The following is an 18,946-nucleotide window of genomic DNA, read 5'->3' on the forward strand; positions in this document are numbered from 1 at the left end:
TCCATATAGAGAGTCATCTAATAGTGCTATACATGGTATAAATAATACTGCCATACAGTGACCAAATAGATTCATATAAAGGAGAGTCCTCTAATAGTGCTATACATGGTATAAATAATACTGCCATACAGTGACCAAATAGATTCATATAAAGGAGAGTCCTCTAATAGTGCTATACATGGTATAAATAATGCTGCCATACAGTGAACAAATAGATTCATATAAAGGGGAGTCCTCTAATAGTGCTATACATGGTATAAATAATACTGCCATACAGTGACCAAATAGATTCATATAAAGGGGAGCCATCTAATAGTGCCATACATGGTATAAATAATACTGCCATACAGTGACCAAATAGATTCATATAAAGGGGAGTCATTTAATAGTGCTATACATGGTATAAATAATGCTGCCATACAGTGACCAAATAGATTCATATAAAGGGGAGTCATCTAATAGTGCCATACATGGTATAAATAATACTGCCATACAGTGACCAAATAGATTCATATAAAGGGGAGTCATTTAATAGTGCTATACATGGTATAAATAATGCTGCCATACAGTGACCAAATAGATTCATATAAAGGGGAGTCATCTAATAGTGCCATACATGGTATAAATAATGCTGCCATACAGTGACCAAATAGCTTCATACAAAGGGGAGTCATCTAATAGTGCCATACATGGTATAAATAATACTGCCATACAGTGACCAAATAGCTTCATACAAAGGAGAGTCCTCTAATAGTGCTATACATGGTATAAATAATGCTGCCATACAGTGACCAAATAGCTTCATACAAAGGAGAGTCCTCTAATAGTGCTATACATGGTATAAATAATACTGCCATACAGTGACCACATAACAGCTCCATATAGAGAGTCATCTAATAGTGCTATACATGGTATAAATAATACTGCCATACAGTGACCAAATAGATTCATATAAAGGAGAGTCCTCTAATAGTGCTATACATGGTATAAATAATGCTGCCATACAGTGAACAAATAGATTCATATAAAGGGGAGTCCTCTAATAGTGCTATACATGGTATAAATTATACTGCCATACAGTGACCAAATAGATTCATATAAAGGGGAGCCATCTAATAGTGCCATACATGGTATAAATAATACTGCCATACAGTGACCAAATAGATTCATATAAAGGGGAGCCATCTAATAGTGCTATACATGGTATAAATAATGCTGCCATACAGTGACCACATAACAGCTCCATATAGAGAGTCATCTGATGGTATAAATAAGGACTTTTAAGGTGGGGTCTCTACCTCTGGAACCTACTCCTATCTCTTTAGGACTCTTTCACACCAGCGTCCCGGATTTGCTCCGGATGCGTCGCGCGTGTGCATTGCGGGAAACCCGCGTGAATAGGCACGCAATTGCAGTCAGTTTTGAATGCGATTGCGTTCCGATGTTCAGTTTTTTCCGCGCGAGTGCACGCACGTGAGAAAAAACTGAATGTGATATCCAGAACCGAACCCAGACTTCTTCACAGAAGTTCGGGTTTGGGATCGGTGTTATGTATATTTAATTAATTTCCCTTATAACATGGTTATAAAGGGAAAAAAAATTGTATTCTTAATACAGAATACATAGTAAAATGTGCCTTGAGGGGTTAAAAAATAAATAAAAATTAACTCACCTCATCCACTTGATCGCGCAGCCGGCATCGTCTTCTTTCTTCTTCTTTCAGGACCTGCAAAAGGACCTTTGATGACATCAGCGCAGGTCCTGCTGAATGAAGATACGTCTAAGATTAAACGATCCGTGGGGATGAGCAGGGCTTCTAGGCCAGTCATAAAATGATCAATGACACACTCAGCTCTGCTACATCTGTAGTCTGCATCCATTTGCATCAGGACCCTATCTGATGTCTACTGACTGATAACAGATCTCCTACACGATGAGCACTGTATTCCTGGTGCATGACATAGCAGAGAGGAGTATGTGGCAGGCTGCTGATCGGTCAGGCCGCGCCACGTGCTGCGATCTCCTGCATAATTGACTGGACGTTCTGCTGCAAAGTTATTAAATGCCCTGGAAAATAACAGCCTTCATTATTTAAAGATGAGCCAGGTCGTGGAGAGCTCGCGCGGAAATCCGGTGCCAAGTCGCCTGGGGGTGCCGCTCCGACCCGCAGTCCTCCAGGAACAATATCCTATAATTGCATTAGGCCGCGTCCACTTATTTCATTAAGTGTTTGTTTAACGATATGATTTTATTTTATCGCCACTCGTCGGGTGAAGTCCTCGCCGTACGGAAATTAACTCCGCGTTCGCAGCGAATGCCGTAAAGGATGTGGTCACCGGTCCTTAAAAATGCATTTTATGGAGTGTGCAGGTGTCATGGCGGCAAGTGGGCTACATCTGTACACTACTCATATATTATAGCGGTGGTGGTGAACTACAACTCCCAGCATGCCTCACAGAACCTAGTACTGAATATGCCTTGCTCTCTCTGCCGCCTGGGATGTAGGTGTGGATGCAGCAGAGCTCTGTGGGCTACCTCATCAATCATAGACGGCCACAGGGATCGCTGACGGCACAGTCCTGTGTGACAACGGCTGCCAATCACTTCTCACATCTGTCACATGGTCAGATCCCAAAGGGTCAGCACACCCATCTCCTGAAATACTCTGTGCTGCTGGAGACCCTGCTTCTTTCACTATAAAGCTCTCCATACTTTTCCTCACATTACAACTGCACCTCTCACCGGTAGCCCTGTCCTCACTGATATCATCCGATGCATGGATGGTCCACTACCCCGACAAGAACAGCAGATTCTTCTCCTGAAATACTCTGTGCTGCTGTGACTGTGTTAGTCTTCTACCTACCTCATTCCCCTGTCAAGTGCACTCCTGCCTTCACTACCTTTTATCAGATGACTGGACAGGTCCCTGGCTCTCACAAGATCAGCACACTCCTCTCCTGTAATCCTCTGTGCTGCTGCTTCCACCAGTCTGAAATGCAGTGCAGTAATTCTGCTACACTTGACAATCTCAGCTCTGCCACATCAAACAATCTCATCTCTGCTGAATCTCAGATCTGCTGACAATCTCAGTTCAACTAAAGTGCGTGCTACTATATCTTTCTCTTTTAGTTCTGACATACTCAGCTATACTACAACTAACCTGACTTTAGCTATAGCTGACCCTCCCACTGCCACTAAGTGACATTATAAAAATTTCAGCTCAGCCTCATGGGACACTCTCAGTCCTGCTACATCTAACACTGTTCTCCTACGTCCGACAAACTCATATCAACTGCATCATACCCTCCTAGTGCTGCAATATCTGTGATACAGTCAGTTGTGGGACACCTGACATTCTCAGCCCTGTAACACTCTCAGCACTGCTACATCTGACACAATCAACTATGCTATATCTGATACTCTCAGTGCTGTTATTCCTGACACTCTCAACACTGCTATAGGACACTGTCAGTACTGCTATACCTGAGCTTCTCAACACTGCTATGTGACACTGTCAGTACTGCCATATCTGACACTCTCAGCTCTGCTATATATGACACTCTCTCAGCCCAGCTATATCTGACACTCTCAGCTCTGCTATACCTGACCCACTCAGACTTGCTGCACCTGACACTCTCAGTTCTGCTGCATCTGACACTCTCAGCCCTGCTATATCTGACCCTCTCAGCCCTGCTATATCTGACACTCTCAGCCCTGCTATATCTCACACTCTCAGCCGTGCTGCATCTGACCCTCTCAGCCGTGCTATATCTGACCCTCTCAGCCGTGCTATATCTGACCCTCTCAGCCGTGCTATATCTGACACTCTCAGCCGTGCTATATCTGACACTCTCAGCCGTGCTATATCACACAATCTCAGCTCTGCTATACCTGATCCACTCAGCCTTGCTGCATCTGACACTCTCAGCCTTGCTGCATCTGACACTCTCAGCCTTGCTGCATCTGACACTCTCAGCTCTGCTGCATCTGACACTCTCAGCTCTGCTGCATCTGACACTCTCAGCTCTGCTGCATCTGACACTCTCAGCTCTGCTGCATCTGACACTCTCAGCTCTGCTGCATCTGACACTCTCAGCTCTGCTGCATCTGACACTCTCAGCTCTGCTGCATCTGACACTCTCAGCTCTGCTGCATCTGACACTCTCAGCTCTGCTGCATCTGACACTCTCAGCCCTACTACATCACACAATCTCAGCTCAGCTATACCTGACCCACTCAGCACTACTGCATCTGACACTCTCAGCCCTGCTATATCTGACCCTCTCAGCTCTGCAGCACACAGCTGTGGATTCGCTGTGATGATTGATGATTTCACAGATATACATGTATATGTATAGATGAGGGATGAGAGGATTATGGACACAGATTATTCCTGTGCAGCGCCCCCTTCTGGCCAGATCCAGTAATGTGTGTATATATATATATTTATTTATGTTCCCCTCTAGGCTCTGTTCACACACCGCTGTCATATCAAGGCTTTTCTTACATGTCCAATTACAGCAAAACACCACAGTTTGGATAAATGAGGAGAAGGACTGTGAAGGAGGCGGAGCTGCAATTGTTGCCCAATCTCTCCAGTCCCCTCCCACTTATAGAGGCCCCTCCCCTCCTGATGATCATTATGCATGGGGTATCAGGTCACAATGTGCTGACCGCTTGTGAGGTTGTGCGTATACATAGCAGCCAGTCTCAACAAGGAGAGCTTCAGTGTAAAGTATGGTGGAGAGGCAAAGTTCCACAAAAGACGTGACATGCACCCCTGTAGACGTGGTGTGCAGCCCTTAGAGAGATAACATGCAGATAAGGCATGTATATACATATGTCCCCTGGAGAGATGGCGCTCACCCTCCACGTAGGTGGCGTTTCCCCTTGGGGTATACACACTGCAGGCGAACCAACTAGTCTACATGGTTTTCTGTTCCAGCACCTATGATATGTCAGGGCATGCTGGCACTTGTAGTTCCACAGCAGTTCAGCCCAGGTATCACAGTGCACGGTAGCTGGCTGTGGTGCTGAATCTGGCGCTATCCTGACTCCTTGGGGGCCTGTTAGCCCATAACCACAGGCACATGTCATCACGGCTCACGCGTGCGGTTAACCCTTGCAGGTACTGCATAGTATGGCGTGAAGCTGACGGGGGGACGGTAAAGCCTGGGGGGCTGTGACCACAGCAGCCGCAGTCCAGGCACCAGGCGGTCCGGCTCGATGGCACTTTGTGAGAACAGAGGCATGCAGCACGATGAAGGATGATTACACGGTAAAGACACACGTCCTGCGTTACACATGGAAGACATGATACATACGTGTGTTATAGCGCTCAGCGGTGGAGCTGTCACAGGGAGATGAGGTCACACAACTTTATGTCATAACTGATACTGTGTTTCATAATAACAATTTGAACTTGAAAGAGATACTTTGTAACAATATAATAAACACTAGAAATATTCAGAGGTCACTAATCCCAGCAGGAGACTATACTCCATCCCGCTACATGAGAGGTAATAACCCCCAGACTCCAGGAGACTATACTCCATCCCGCTACATGAGAGGTAATAACCCCCAGACTCCAGGAGACTATACTCCATCCCGCTACATGAGAGGTAATAACCCCCAGACTCCAGGAGACTATACTCCATCCCGCTACATGAGAGGTAATAACCCCCAGACTCCAGGAGACTATACTCCATCCCGCTACATGAGAGGTAATAACCCCCAGACTCCAGGAGACTATACTCCATCCCGCTACATGAGAGGTAATAACCCCCAGACTCCAGGAGACTATACTCCATCCCGCTACATGAGAGGTAATAACCCCCAGACTCCAGGAGACTATACTCCATCCCGCTACATGAGAGGTAATAACCCCCAGACTCCAGGAGACTATACTCCATCCCGCTACATGAGAGGTAATAACCCCCAGACTCCAGGAGACTATACTCCATCCCGCTACATGAGAGGTAATAACCCCCAGACTCCAGGAGACTATACTCCATCCCGCTATATGAGAGGTAATAACCCCCAGACTCCAGGAGACTATACTCCATCCCGCTACATGAGAGGTAATAACCCCCAGACTCCAGGAGACTATACTCCATCCCGCTACATGAGAGGTAATAACCCCCAGACTCCAGGAGACTATACTCCATCCCGCTACATGAGAGGTAATAACCCCCAGACTCCAGGAGACTATACTCCATCCCGCTACATGAGAGGTAATAACCCCCAGACTCCAGGAGACTATACTCCATCCTGCTACATGAGAGGTAATAACCCCCAGACTCCAGGAGACTATACTCCATCCTGCTACATGAGAGGTAATAACCCCCAGACTCCAGGAGACTATACTCCATCCCGCTACATGAGAGGTAATAACCCGCAGACTCCAGGAGACTATACTCCATCCTGCTACATGAGAAGTAATAACCCCCAGACTCCAGGAGACTATACTCCATCCCGCTACATGAGAGGTAATAACCCCCAGACTCCAGGAGACTATACTCCATCCCGCTACATAACAGGTAATAACCCCCAGACTCCAGGAGACTATACTCCATCCTGCTACATGAGAGGTAATAACCCCCAGACTCCAGGAGACTATACTCCATCCCGCTACATGAGAAGTAATAACCCCCAGACTCCAGGAGACTATATTCCATCCCGCTACATGAGAGGTAATAACCCCCAGACTCCAGGAGATCATACTCCATCCTGCTACATGAGAGGTAATAACCCCCAGACTCCAGGAGACTATACTCCATCCCGCTACATGAGAGGTAATAACCCCCAGACTCCAGGAGACTATACTCCATCCCGCTATATATGAGGTAATAACCCCCAGACTCCAGGAGACTATACTCCATCCCGCTATATGAGAGGTAATAACCCCCAGACTCCAGGAGACTATACTCCATCCCGCTACATGAGAGGTAATAACCCCCAGACTCCAGGAGACTATACTCCATCCCGCTACATGAGAGGTAATAACCCCCAGACTCCAGGAGACTATACTCCATCCCGCTACATGAGAGGTAATAACCCCCAGACTCCAGGAGACTATACTCCATCCCGCTACATGAGAGGTAATAACCCCCAGACTCCAGGAGACTATACTCCATCCCGCTACATGAGAGGTAATAACCCCCAGACTCCAGGAGACTATACTCCATCCCGCTGCATGAGAGGTAATAACCCCCAGACTCCAGGAGACTATACTCCATCCCGCTACATGAGAGGTAATAACTCCCAGACTCCATGAGACTATACTCCATCCCGCTACATGAGAGGTAATAACCCCCAGACTCCAGGAGACTATACTCCATCCCGCTATATATGAGGTAATAACCCCCAGACTCCAGAAGACTATACTCCATCCCGCTACATGAGAGGTAATAACCCCCAGACTCCAGGAGATCATACTCCATCCCGCTACATGAGAGGTAATAACCCCCAGACTCCAGGAGACTATATTCCATCCCGCTACATGAGAAGTAATAACCCCAGACTCCAGGAGACTATACTCCATCCCGCTACATAACAGGTAATAACCCCCAGACTCCAGGAGACTATACTCCATCCCGCTACATGAGAGGTAATAACCCCCAAACCCTCTACACAGCCAGAGATTATACTCCATCCCGCTACATGAGACGTAATAACCTCCAGACCCTCTACACAGAAGATTATATGCAACCCCACTGTAGAAGAGCCAACAGAACCTCAGGGACTGTGTAACATGGCAGATGGAAGAACTCCGTCTCTCCATGTAAGTGATGTTTCACTGATGGATGCAGAGTTGGTATTAATCTGACTGTAAAGTGACACTACACATAAAATGTCACAGAGGAAATATGTATAGTCAATAAAGCCACAAGTGAGAAGCTTGAAGACCCAAGAGCAAAATACAGTAGGAAAAGAGGAACACTGATATCTTCAAGAGTGAAGGAGAAGGAAAAAGGGAATAGGAAGAAAAGAGGAAGAGGGAAAAAGGCAGATTATGGATTATTCTACTGTTTGATGAAGTCATAAATACTGTACTTTACATCTAGAAGCCTGAAGACACAAGGAGAAGATTAGACATTGAGGAGAAACAATGTCCATATGGCCAGCAGGAGTGAAGAAAAGAAGAAGAGGAAGGAGCAGAAAATAGAAGAAAGAAAAAGAGGAAGGAGAAGAATGAAGAAAAGGAAGAAGAAAGAAAAAGAGGAAGGAGAGGAAAAAAGAAGAGAGAGAAGAAAGAAAAAGAAGGAGAAGAAAGAAGAAGAGAGAGAAGAAAGAAGAAAAGGAAGAAGAAGATAGAGAAGGAGAAGAAAGAAGAAAATGAAGAAGAAGAAGAAGAGGAAGGAGAAGAAAGAAGAAAATAGAAGAAAAAGAAGACAAAGAAAAGGGAGAGAAAGACAGAAGTAGAAGAAAGGGAATGAGAGATAGAAAGAAATGAAGACGAGTATGACTTTTTGGCAAGATGAAGTCACAAATAAGCTAAAGTTAGAAGCTTGAAGACACCGGTCATATGTGGTCACCAGAAGCCACAAGGAGAAGATGATGAAGCCATAAGCAAATAACATTAAGAAGATGAGTGACCCAAACATGACTTTTTGAAGAAGCATGGGTCATGTGGTCACCTGGAGTTACAATTGACAAGAAGAAGACTGAGGCTCTCTCTACTGTTTAGTACATTCCTTACAGATGCTTGGTGGTCACCCAAACCCAAGACAGGACTTAGTGGAGAAGCCCTGCTCGTATGGCCACCAGGAGCCCAAACACCTTGAGAGTTGACCACACGGTCAGGTTTCCTGATGCAGTTTCGGAAGCCAAAATCAGAAGTGAATTTAAGTAAATAAATAAGTGGAGCAGTTGTGTCCGTCCTTTATACTTTCTCTCCTTTATGATCCACTCCTGATTTTTACTTCCAAAACGGCGTCAGGAGACCTGAGCGTGTGGCCGTACTCTTCCTCTCATCATCATCCTTCCTCCCACCCCGTGTGCTGAGGGTACATGCATGCCCAGTACTCACGCTGCTGTTGTGTCCGGACCAGTGCACCATGGCTTGGTTGTGAGCAGAGTCTCCGGTCAGAGCAAACGTTGTGCTGCTTAACTTCAGTTCCTCCACACGAAAGCGGCTCACCCTGTCCGGGTCACCGGCCTGTGCTCGGGCCACCCTGTGTCCCTCGGCTTCTCTGATCCGTCTCCCTGTCCTGCTGGGCATCTCTCGAGAGTCTCTGGCAGAGTGCCCACTTGGCATATGGCTGTGTGTCGGGAACGCTGCACCTGCGAGGGGGTCAGTAGCCATCGCTCCACTCACACTGTCACCTTCATCATTCCTAGTCCCTCCAAACTGGTCAGTCTGCATCGTGTCACTGGTCTGGGAACCCCAATCCTGACCCTCACCCACCAATTGGACATTCCTTTCATTGGCATCCACAATCTGATCGGTCCTGCCACTCAAATCACTGTCTACATCCATGAAGTATTCTGCAGCCACATGTTCTCCTTGCCGCCCTTTCTTCTCCTGACCCTCTTGATTAACCCAAGTCTCCAAAAAGCTGGCACTGGCATCCCCTAACCTGTCACCGGCCCCTTCATACCCATCAGCCCAATATCTGCCATCGCCCCCTCCCCCCGTCCTGCTCCAGGTTCCGAGATCCCGGCCATCGTCCCAGTGATCCTGCATCTGACCGTTAACCGTCAGGTGGCCAGTATTGGCGAAAGTCTCCGGCCAGTCACCTGGTGCACCCCCCTGCACCCTCTTGACAATGTGCCCAGCGCCTGTGCCCTGCAGACGAATGTGATGGTGACAGGATGAGCAGGTCAGGTCTCCTTTGCCCTCTTTTGCAATCCTTAAAATAGTGATGAGTAAGAGCAGCAGCCCCCAGTCTGGGCGACCCCCCATGCCAGCAGCTCCTCGAGGTTCTCCCCTCTCACTCCAACTCCATAGAAGTTTCTCAGCTCTGGATGGAGCAGCCAAGGATGGAAAAAAGGGAGTCTTCTTGCAGAGCTGATGGTGCCGCTCGGGGTTTTGATGAAGGATCTGGCAGACAGGGGTGGAGCTGGATGGAGAGGAGAGCGGACGGAGAGAGGGGAGGATGGAGAGAGGGAGCAATGGATATGGGGAGATAAAGTTGAAGTGGGAACTGAGGGCTTGAGAGAGAGACAGCGAGGGAGGAGGAGGGAGCGCTGCGAGACTGCAGAGCTCAGCGACTGCTCCATGCAGCACCAATGCAAGGCTCTCCCCATGCACCTGTTCTCACCCACTGGGGGGCAGCAGCGCAGAGGTTAAAAACCCATCTGAAGCACTGGCTGCCATCATTAACCCTGCCCGTGCCAGAGAGGTCGATGTAGCAGGGGCACGTTGAGAGTTTACCTTCAAAATCAAAATGAAATATGGCAAAGGACAAAGTCAGCTCCGTGACACCAGACAAACTCAGCCCTGCAGCGCTGATAATGTCACCTTTGACTACCTTGGTTCTTCTGCATCTGACAACCCTATTTGTCTACATTTATTAGCACCTGCTCTGTTGCCTCTGACAAGTGAGCCGTGCTTCATCTGACAACCCACGCTGATAATCCGACACAGCACTGCTACATCCGACAGACCCGCTGCTGTTAGCTTGGCTGCACCTGGCAAGTTCTGTCCATCTGACAAACTCGTCTCTGCTTCACCAATAATCACATCTCTGTTAGATGGCACAAATTCACTCCTGCTGTTTCTGACTGAACCACTTGACAAACACATTACTGCTACACTATAACCACACTCATCTACATTTGGTATAATCCGTTATGTTACTTCTCACCGTCATATTTAGCTCTGCTTCATCTGACAGAGCCCATTCTTTTACTCTACCACATCTGACGGGCCCTCTCCTCTGCTTACAAGCTCAAATATGCTTGATCCGACAACCTCAGACATTGTTACATCTGACAACCTCGCTTCTGCGGAGACACATCTGACAAACTCAGCTCTGCTATATCTGATACCCTCATGGGGCCTTAGGGGTCGTGTTTTGGTCTGGATCCGTGAAGACTTCCTTGTGCCCGATGTCTCTCTCTGAGTAGGGTGTAAATCCAGGTGTCTGGAGAGGCTGGAGGAACCCTGCACCGCTCAGAGGGGGCTGTGCGTTCCTGCGGAGCCCCGGTGACAAGCTGACCATGCCTGTACTGACCAGTATCCAACCCCAAACATGGCTGCCTTCTACCAGTAACAGCGCCGCACTTGTCCATGGTCGTGCCTGGTACTGCAGCTCAGATGCACTGAAGTGAATTAGGTTGCGCTGCAATACCATTCGCCACCAGTGGACAGACGTGGCGCTGTTTCTGGAAGAAAACAGCCGTGAGTTTCTAATCGTGGACAACTTATTTAAGTAACGGCAGAACTTACCCCCTCCTTCAAAGCTTAAAACCCATCCTGACCTCATACTTCTCACAGCTGAGAGTTTGCTACAATGGTATAGACAATCAGCAGCACAAAGTCTGTTACAATGTATCAGCACAGGTTCAATGTATCGGTCTGGAGTCCAAACCAATTTCCTCATAGAGGATTGTCTACACTACACTGGATACAATTGTAATGAACCCTAAACTGTGAGATTAGGGCTGGGAAGGTTTTCATTCCTTTTCCATTCACTGAAAGCAAGCATAGATCTTGAACATACTGCATAATTGAAAAACAAATGAGGTAGATAGATATGAAATAGATAGATAGGATTTTACTTACCAGGACATCACTAGTATTAGGTCAACCAAGGGTTAAGATAAAAAAAACTATCTAAGGCCTCATGCACACGACCGTATTCCTATTGTGGTCCGCAAACCACGGATCCGCATCAGACCCCGTCCGTGTGCACTCCGCATTCTTCTCACTCCCATCACTATAGATGACTACTCTCATCCACAATACGGACACAACCGGACAGGTTCTAGAATCTGCGGAGCGGACAGCTCATAGATGAGATCCGCGCGCTGTCCGTTTTTTTGTGAATCCATATAAAATAATGGATCCTGCGTGTGTGATCTGCAAAGGGTGAGGATCGGACATGGATGCAAAATATGGTCATGTGAATGAGGCCTAACCTAATGCTTCTCACAGCTGAGGGTTTGTTACAGTTGTACGCAGCCTAGACAATCATAAGAACGTTAGCTACAATGTATCAGCGCAGGTGAAATGTGTCAGTCCGGAGTCCAGGTTGCTTGGACCTAATACAATTGTAACAAACAGTCAGCTGTGAGAAGTGTTAGGTCTGTATAGGTTTCCATTCACTGACAGCAAACATAAGTCCTGGAGATTTCGTATAGACATGTAAATCTTTTTTCTTAACCCTCGGTTGACCTGATGCCAGTGACGTCCCGCTCCTGCACACTACAGGCGGCTCTGCAGTCATGGTGATTTTTTCTTGGCTAAATGTCAGGCGGGAGGTTGTCAGAGTTCTCCCGCAGGAGCCCCCCCCCCCCCCCCGCCTGCAGCACACAGCTGTCTATCATCCGCTGAAATCGTGCATCAGCCGCTCCGGCGTCAGGACCCCTCCTCGCGTACAGCTGCACAGACATCACAAGGGCAATGGGCAGATCCCAAATCCTTCCATAGACATGGATGGGATCACAACCCCCATCCTCCACAACGTAATAACTATTTATAGTTAAAGGGGAACTCCAGTCACCATACAATGTTATATTAATACCCCTCCTCCATGTAGGAACCCTAGTCCTTGTGGTCCCTTATTAAGTTATGTCCCATCATGCACATTATTTTCAAACGTCCATTGTCTTTCCTTGTCTGGGCGAAGCGGAGATATCACATGACTGACATCTGGGAGGGGTGGAGCCTGACACATATCTGCATGGCCACAAGCTGCTACATTGTAGAAACCATACTGTAACATACACAGAGGTGCAACCGGGAGCCGCTGAGGAGGTGGTTCATGTGCCCGGGTGCTGGGTGCCAGGAGGGTGCACCACCCCAGGGCACAGAACGCCCACTCTGCCTCCCTCAGGGCATTTAGATGCTGGACTAAGGCAGTAAACGGATCCCAGCTACGGCTTTGTTTTAGGGTGACCATGCAATCTCTTTTTTCCGAACAAGTCCTCGTTCTGGGGCCTAAAAATGTTGTCCAGCCGGGGTTTATAAATTACTAAAAATGGCCGGGATTCTTAAGGGAGGGGGGAAGGTATGCTGCTGCGGGGCCTGCACTATAATCTGCTACAGTGCAAGAGCTGAAGGACCTGTGATGATGTCACCATCATGTGATCAGTGCAGCTCAGCAGTGGAGAGGAGAAGTGGTAAGGACCTGTGATGATGTCACCATCATGTGATCAGTGCAGGCGGGAAAGGAGAAGTGGTAAGGACCTGTGATGATGTCAAGATCATGTGATCAGTGCAGGCGGGCCAGAGCTCAGCAGTGGAGAGGAGAAGTCGTAAGGACCTGTGATGATGTCACCATCATGTGATCAATGCAGGTGGGGCCAGAGGTCAGCAGTGGAGAGGAGAAGTGGTAAGGACCTGTGATGATGTCACCATCATGTGATCAGTGCAGGTGGGACCTGAGCTCAGCAGTGGAGAGTAGAAGTGGCAAAAGACCTGTGATGATGTCACCACCATGTGATCAGTGCAGGCAGGAGAGGAGAAGTGGTAAGGGCCTGTGATGATGTCACCACCATGTGATCAGTGCAGGCAGAAGAGGAGAAGTGGTAAGGACCTGTGATGATGTCACCACCATGTGATCAGTGCAGGCAGGAGAGGAGAAGTGGTAATGACCTGTGATGATGTCACCATCATGTGATCAGTGCAGGCCGGAGAGGAGAAGTGGTAATGACCTGTGATGATGTCACCATCATCCTTACATGACCCTAGCCATTAGGGGGAGCTATTGTGCTTGGTGAGGTCTTTGTTAACATTAATACGTCCTTCCACCATAATGAGTATGTCTCCTCTGTTCTCCTAGGAAGATTATTGATATCTACCATAGGGCACAGGACTGCTGTGGAGCCACCTGGTGGTGGGGCATGGCACTGAACTTCTGGCTCTGATGCTTTCAGAGCAGTACCTCCGGCTGCCACTAGGGGAGCTCTCTGCATAGAGGTGCATTACATTCTCATTTACTGACTACTCATATGGAGGAAGGGGATATTTTGGAGTCCGATTTGCAGCACTTTGCAAAAAAAGAAAAATGTTCAAATGTTCCACGCTTTCTAAAAGTAACACTTTGATCTAGAGGCGTCGCTCCAATTTTTTGCCACCTCCACATCAGAGTGGGATTGTAACATTTTTATATATATTTTTTTCTGGCGGCCTGTAAAATTTGCATTTGATAAATCTGGTATTTTCAAAGGTGTAGAATCACAAAAATTCATGAAATGGCATCAGAATTTGCAGCAGAATAGCAGCATACATAGGTTGATAAAATCCCTCCATTGAGTTCTATGACAGCTGTAGGGATTCATGTGCAGTTAGCTCCCCCTAGTGGTGACTGCAGGCAGCCAGAATTACTCAATTTATTACTGCTTTCCAAGAGTCCATGAACATTGATGACCTTACCCCACTCCCGGGGCATGCTGGGAGCTGTGGTTTTTGCAGCAGCTGGATCACTGCCTCACAGGGATATAGTTATAGATATCATTGCTGCCCCGCATTCCTCACCACCAGCCCATACATCACAGTGCGGGGAACGCCCCTGAGGTCAATGGCTGGCTGCAGTGGTCACTTGTAGTATGCAGTGGCTGCGCAGCAGGGGGCACAGCGACACTGGAAGAGAGAGGGTTCAGTTTTGTTCGATTTTGTGTGATTTATGCACAATAAAAAGTAATTTTTGCAGCCTTTTTTAATTTTTTTTAATTTTTGTTATTACTAATTTGTTTACTATTTTAGTAACTTATTTCTACAATTAGTTTACTCTTCTGTATTAACCCATTATTCCCTGCGTCTGTATGACACAGGCTGCTGTCAGGCTGGCACTTACTGTAGTGCACCCTCGCAGCGGGGTGACCCCTAGACTCTTATTCAGGTATTGGGAAACTGTGTGACACCATCAAAGGGGTGAATCACCTTGGATCGTGTCACGGACTATGGCATTTAAAGGGTTAACTGGCCAGACTCGGCATGTGCCCAGTTGGTAGAGGAGGAGGCGGCTCCCAATGGCACTCTGCCAAGACCAGGGCATTTAGATACAGGTCTAGGGAAGGGAAACTGACCTCTTGCCCCAGGTGAAGGAAAGTCCGGCTGCGACCCTCGTATTGGCGTACGCCATGACGGATTTTTTTTCACCAGGCCATTCGATGGCGACACATGACGGATGTGATCAGGGAGCCGCAGACTGGTTCTCAGTTGTGAAACCATTCAAGCTGATGACCATGGCGCTGAGATCATGACCCTCGCTGCTCGGTGTTCTGAACATTCAGAGGGCATGGGAAGGAGAATGGACGGGCGCCCCCTTCCTCCGTCAGCGCCTCTCACTTTACAGGTAATCCACTTGGAATTGTGTTTTTGTCAGGGCTCGTTCAGGACTCATTCACATGAACGCGTGAAGCCCGTGCCCGTGCTGTGGACCGCAAATTGCGGTCTGCAATGCACGGGCACCGTCCGTGGGGCAGCCGCATGGGGATCTTGGACCCATTCACTTGAATGTGTCCGTGATCCCTTAATTCCGCAAAAAGATAGAGCATGTTCTATCTTTTTGCGGTGCGGAGGCACGGAACGGAACCGCAGGAAGCACTCCGTAGTGTACCGAATGGGTCCGCATCTGTGATGCAGAATGCACACGGAACGGTGGCCGTGTATTGCGGATCCGCAAATGCGATCCGCAATACGGCAACGGACAGCACACGTTCGTGTGAATGAGTCCTCAAACTAACGTTTTTTTAGTTCCGTATACGGGCTTTTTTTTGCGTTCCGTATACGATCCGAATACGGAACCGTTCATTTCAATGATTCCTGCATAAAAAAAAACTGAATGCGCTCCATATGCATTCCATTTCCGTATTTAGTTTTTTCCGTTCCGTTGAAAAATAGAACATGTCCTATAATTGCCCGCAAATCACATTCCGTGGCTCCATTCAAGTCAATGGGTCCGCAAAAAAAATAAAACGGAACACATACGGAATGTACTCCGTATATCTTTCGTATCCGTTCTGTTTTTGCGGAACCATCTATTGAAAATATTATGCCCAGCCCAATTTTTTTAAATGTAATTACTGTATACTGTATATGCCATACGGAAAAACGGAACGGAACCGGAAACACTACTGAAATAAAAGAAAAGGGATCCAGGAAAAATGTCCTGCAAAACACTGAAAAAGACATACGGTCGTGTGATGGAACAAAAGAGATTAAAAAAATAAAATAAAAAAGATCCAAATTGACATATTGTAAGAAAAATTGTGCTGCTCAACTTTTTGGGACAATAGTTGGTCGCCATTCGATCAGCGCATTTAGGAGGTTGTCTGGATCCTAGGTAGGGCAGAGCATTGTGCAGGAGGCAGGACAGTGGCACAGAAACCCTGTGGCCACCAAATCGTGCCGCTTATTACATAGTGTGGGGTTATTCTCTGAAATGCAAGGCTCTAGTGGAGAATATTTCCGAGTTATGACCTTCTGTGGTGCTTGGCATGGTACCATCATGGACCTCTAGCATGACCACACATGGAGGTTGTATGGAGCTGTGACACACTCCTGCACATGATGCCTATTCAGATCCTTCTCATGGGATGTGTCTGAAGGACATGTTGCGGCATAGTCTCTATGGGCCAAGTGGAGATCGGCTACACAAAGCATCTTACATTTTGGAGGACCCAGAACATGAACATTAATCTGCACCTCCCGTTCATTTCACTTCTTCTGTGGAGGCGCTGTTGAGGAACACTTAGGCCCCTTGCAGACGAGCGTGTCCGGATTAGGTCTGGATGCGTCCCGGTGCATTGCGGCAAACCCGCGCGAGTAGGAACGCAATTGCAGTCAGTTTTGACTGCCATTGCGTTCCGTTGTTCAGTTTTTATTTCGCGGGTGCAATGCGTTTTGCACGCGCGTGATAAAAATCTGACTGTGGTACCCAGACCCGAACTTCTTCACAGAAGTTCAGGTTTGGGTTAGTTGTAGTGTAGATTGTATTGTTTCCCCTTATAACATGGTTATAAGGGAAAATAATAGGATTCTGAATACAGAATGCTTAGTACAATAGGGCTGGAGGGGTTAATTATTATTTTTTTAAATCCACTTGTTCGCTTAGCCGGCATCTCTTCTGTCTTCATCTGTGAGCAATAGGACCTTTGATGACGTCACTGCGTTCATCACATGGTCCGTCACATGATCCATCACTATGGTGATGGGTCATGTGACGGACCATGTGATGAATGTAGTGACGTCATCAAAGGTCCTATTCTTCACAAAAGAAGACAGAAGAGATGCCGGCTGCGAGAACAAGTGGATTAAGGTGAGTTAAATTTTTATTTTTTTAACCCCTCCAGCGCTATTGTACTATGTATTCTGTATTCAGAATGCTAATATTTTCCCTTATAACCATGTTATAAGGGGAAATAATAATGATCGGGTCTCCATCCCGATCGTCACCTAGCAACCGTGCGTGAAAATCGCACCGCATCCGCACTTGCTTGCGGATGCTTGCGATTTTCACGCAACCCCATTCATTTCTATGGGGCCTGCGTTACGTGAAAAACGCACAAAGAGGAGCATGCTGCGATTTTCACGCAACGCACAAGTGATGCGTGAAAATCACTGCTCATGTGCACAGCCCCATAGAAATGAATGGGTCCGGATTCAGTGCGGGTGCAATGCGTTCACCTCACGCATCGCATCCGCGCGGAAATCTCGCCCGTGTGAAAGGGGCCTTACTGCTGGGTTCCCCCACTGATCAGCCTATTGTCGGGAGACTCTTCTTTGTCCAAAGCCTTAGGTCCGGTGTCTTATACAAAAAGAAGCTGTAAGAGGAGGGGGAGCTGTTTCACCAAAAGTTGCTAAATAATGCAGAACTTGTCTTCATTATTGATTATCATCCTGAGTAAAGGTCTTCAGCAGATTTTAACAATTGAACAGTTCAAGACGGGTTTTGGTTTTTCTGCAGAAAAAGAAATCGAGGAAAAAAAATATTAAATGAGTATGGAGACAGAATAAAGATTTAACGAGCAGATCCTGGGCAACTGGTAAAGGGGTATTCCAACTCCTAATGGCGATGGGCGCAGAGGTAACCAGAGCAGGTCAATTCTTAGCCTTGGTGCCCGAATGCCCCTCCGCTATTATAAATGTAACATGGTAAGTGGCGGGCATGTTGCAAAATTTGCATTGGGCCCAAAATGTAATGTCCTTGCAGAGATTGCAGCTGCTGGAGCGGGGAGCGGGGATGGCAGGGATGTGTTTTTTTTACTGTCCCTACTCGTTGAGCGCTGTGTGTTTAGATCAGACAGCGGCTCCGATCCCGGTAGTCATGCAGTCGCCAGGGGTCGGAATTGTCAGTCCCAGTTACAGGAGAAATCAGCAATAGTAAAGAAAAAAAATTGATGTAAAATAAATAAAAAACAAAGGCAGAATTTAAAATAAAAAATTAAAAGATAAAAAATAAAAATTGTCGCAGTACACTGAACCACAGCTTCTAGCCCCGCCCCCAGTCGCTATAAACTATACATCCCATATACCACAACAATCATTATGGAAAAGGAACATAATAAAAAATATATATTTTAGTTAAAAATAAATGAATAAAAAACGTGAAAAACAGACTACCCCCCCATTTGTTTTTTCACATTTTTCTGGTTATAAAAAATAAAAATACTAAAATAAAAATGTGTCACAAGTTGCAAAAACTATTTACTTATTTATTTAAAAGTAATGGCTTTCAAAGTTGCAATGTACTAGAGAAAAAAAAATATATCTCCTGGTCAGGAAGTGGTTAATGGCGCTCCATCCTGAATCGTACGTCATTGAAACAAATAT

The 18,946-nt window shown here is 46.9% G+C and overlaps 1 protein-coding gene across 1 annotated transcript in view; it reads right to left on the reverse strand.

Annotated features, from left to right (window-relative positions):
* Positions 1–10,064, reverse strand: part of LOC122942245 (VPS10 domain-containing receptor SorCS1-like) — a 578,027-nt gene extending 567,963 nt beyond the window's left edge. The window contains exon 1 of the mRNA XM_044299747.1: positions 9,032–10,064. Coding sequence (XP_044155682.1) covers positions 9,032–9,907 — 876 coding nt within the window. The 5' untranslated portion in view covers positions 9,908–10,064. The remainder of the gene's footprint in view (positions 1–9,031) is intronic.
* Between the last annotated feature and the right edge of the window lie 8,882 nt (positions 10,065–18,946).

The sequence above is a fragment of the Bufo gargarizans genome, chromosome 6, assembly GCF_014858855.1.
Source record: "Bufo gargarizans isolate SCDJY-AF-19 chromosome 6, ASM1485885v1, whole genome shotgun sequence".
In the NCBI taxonomy this organism is placed as follows: Eukaryota; Metazoa; Chordata; class Amphibia; order Anura; family Bufonidae; genus Bufo; species Bufo gargarizans.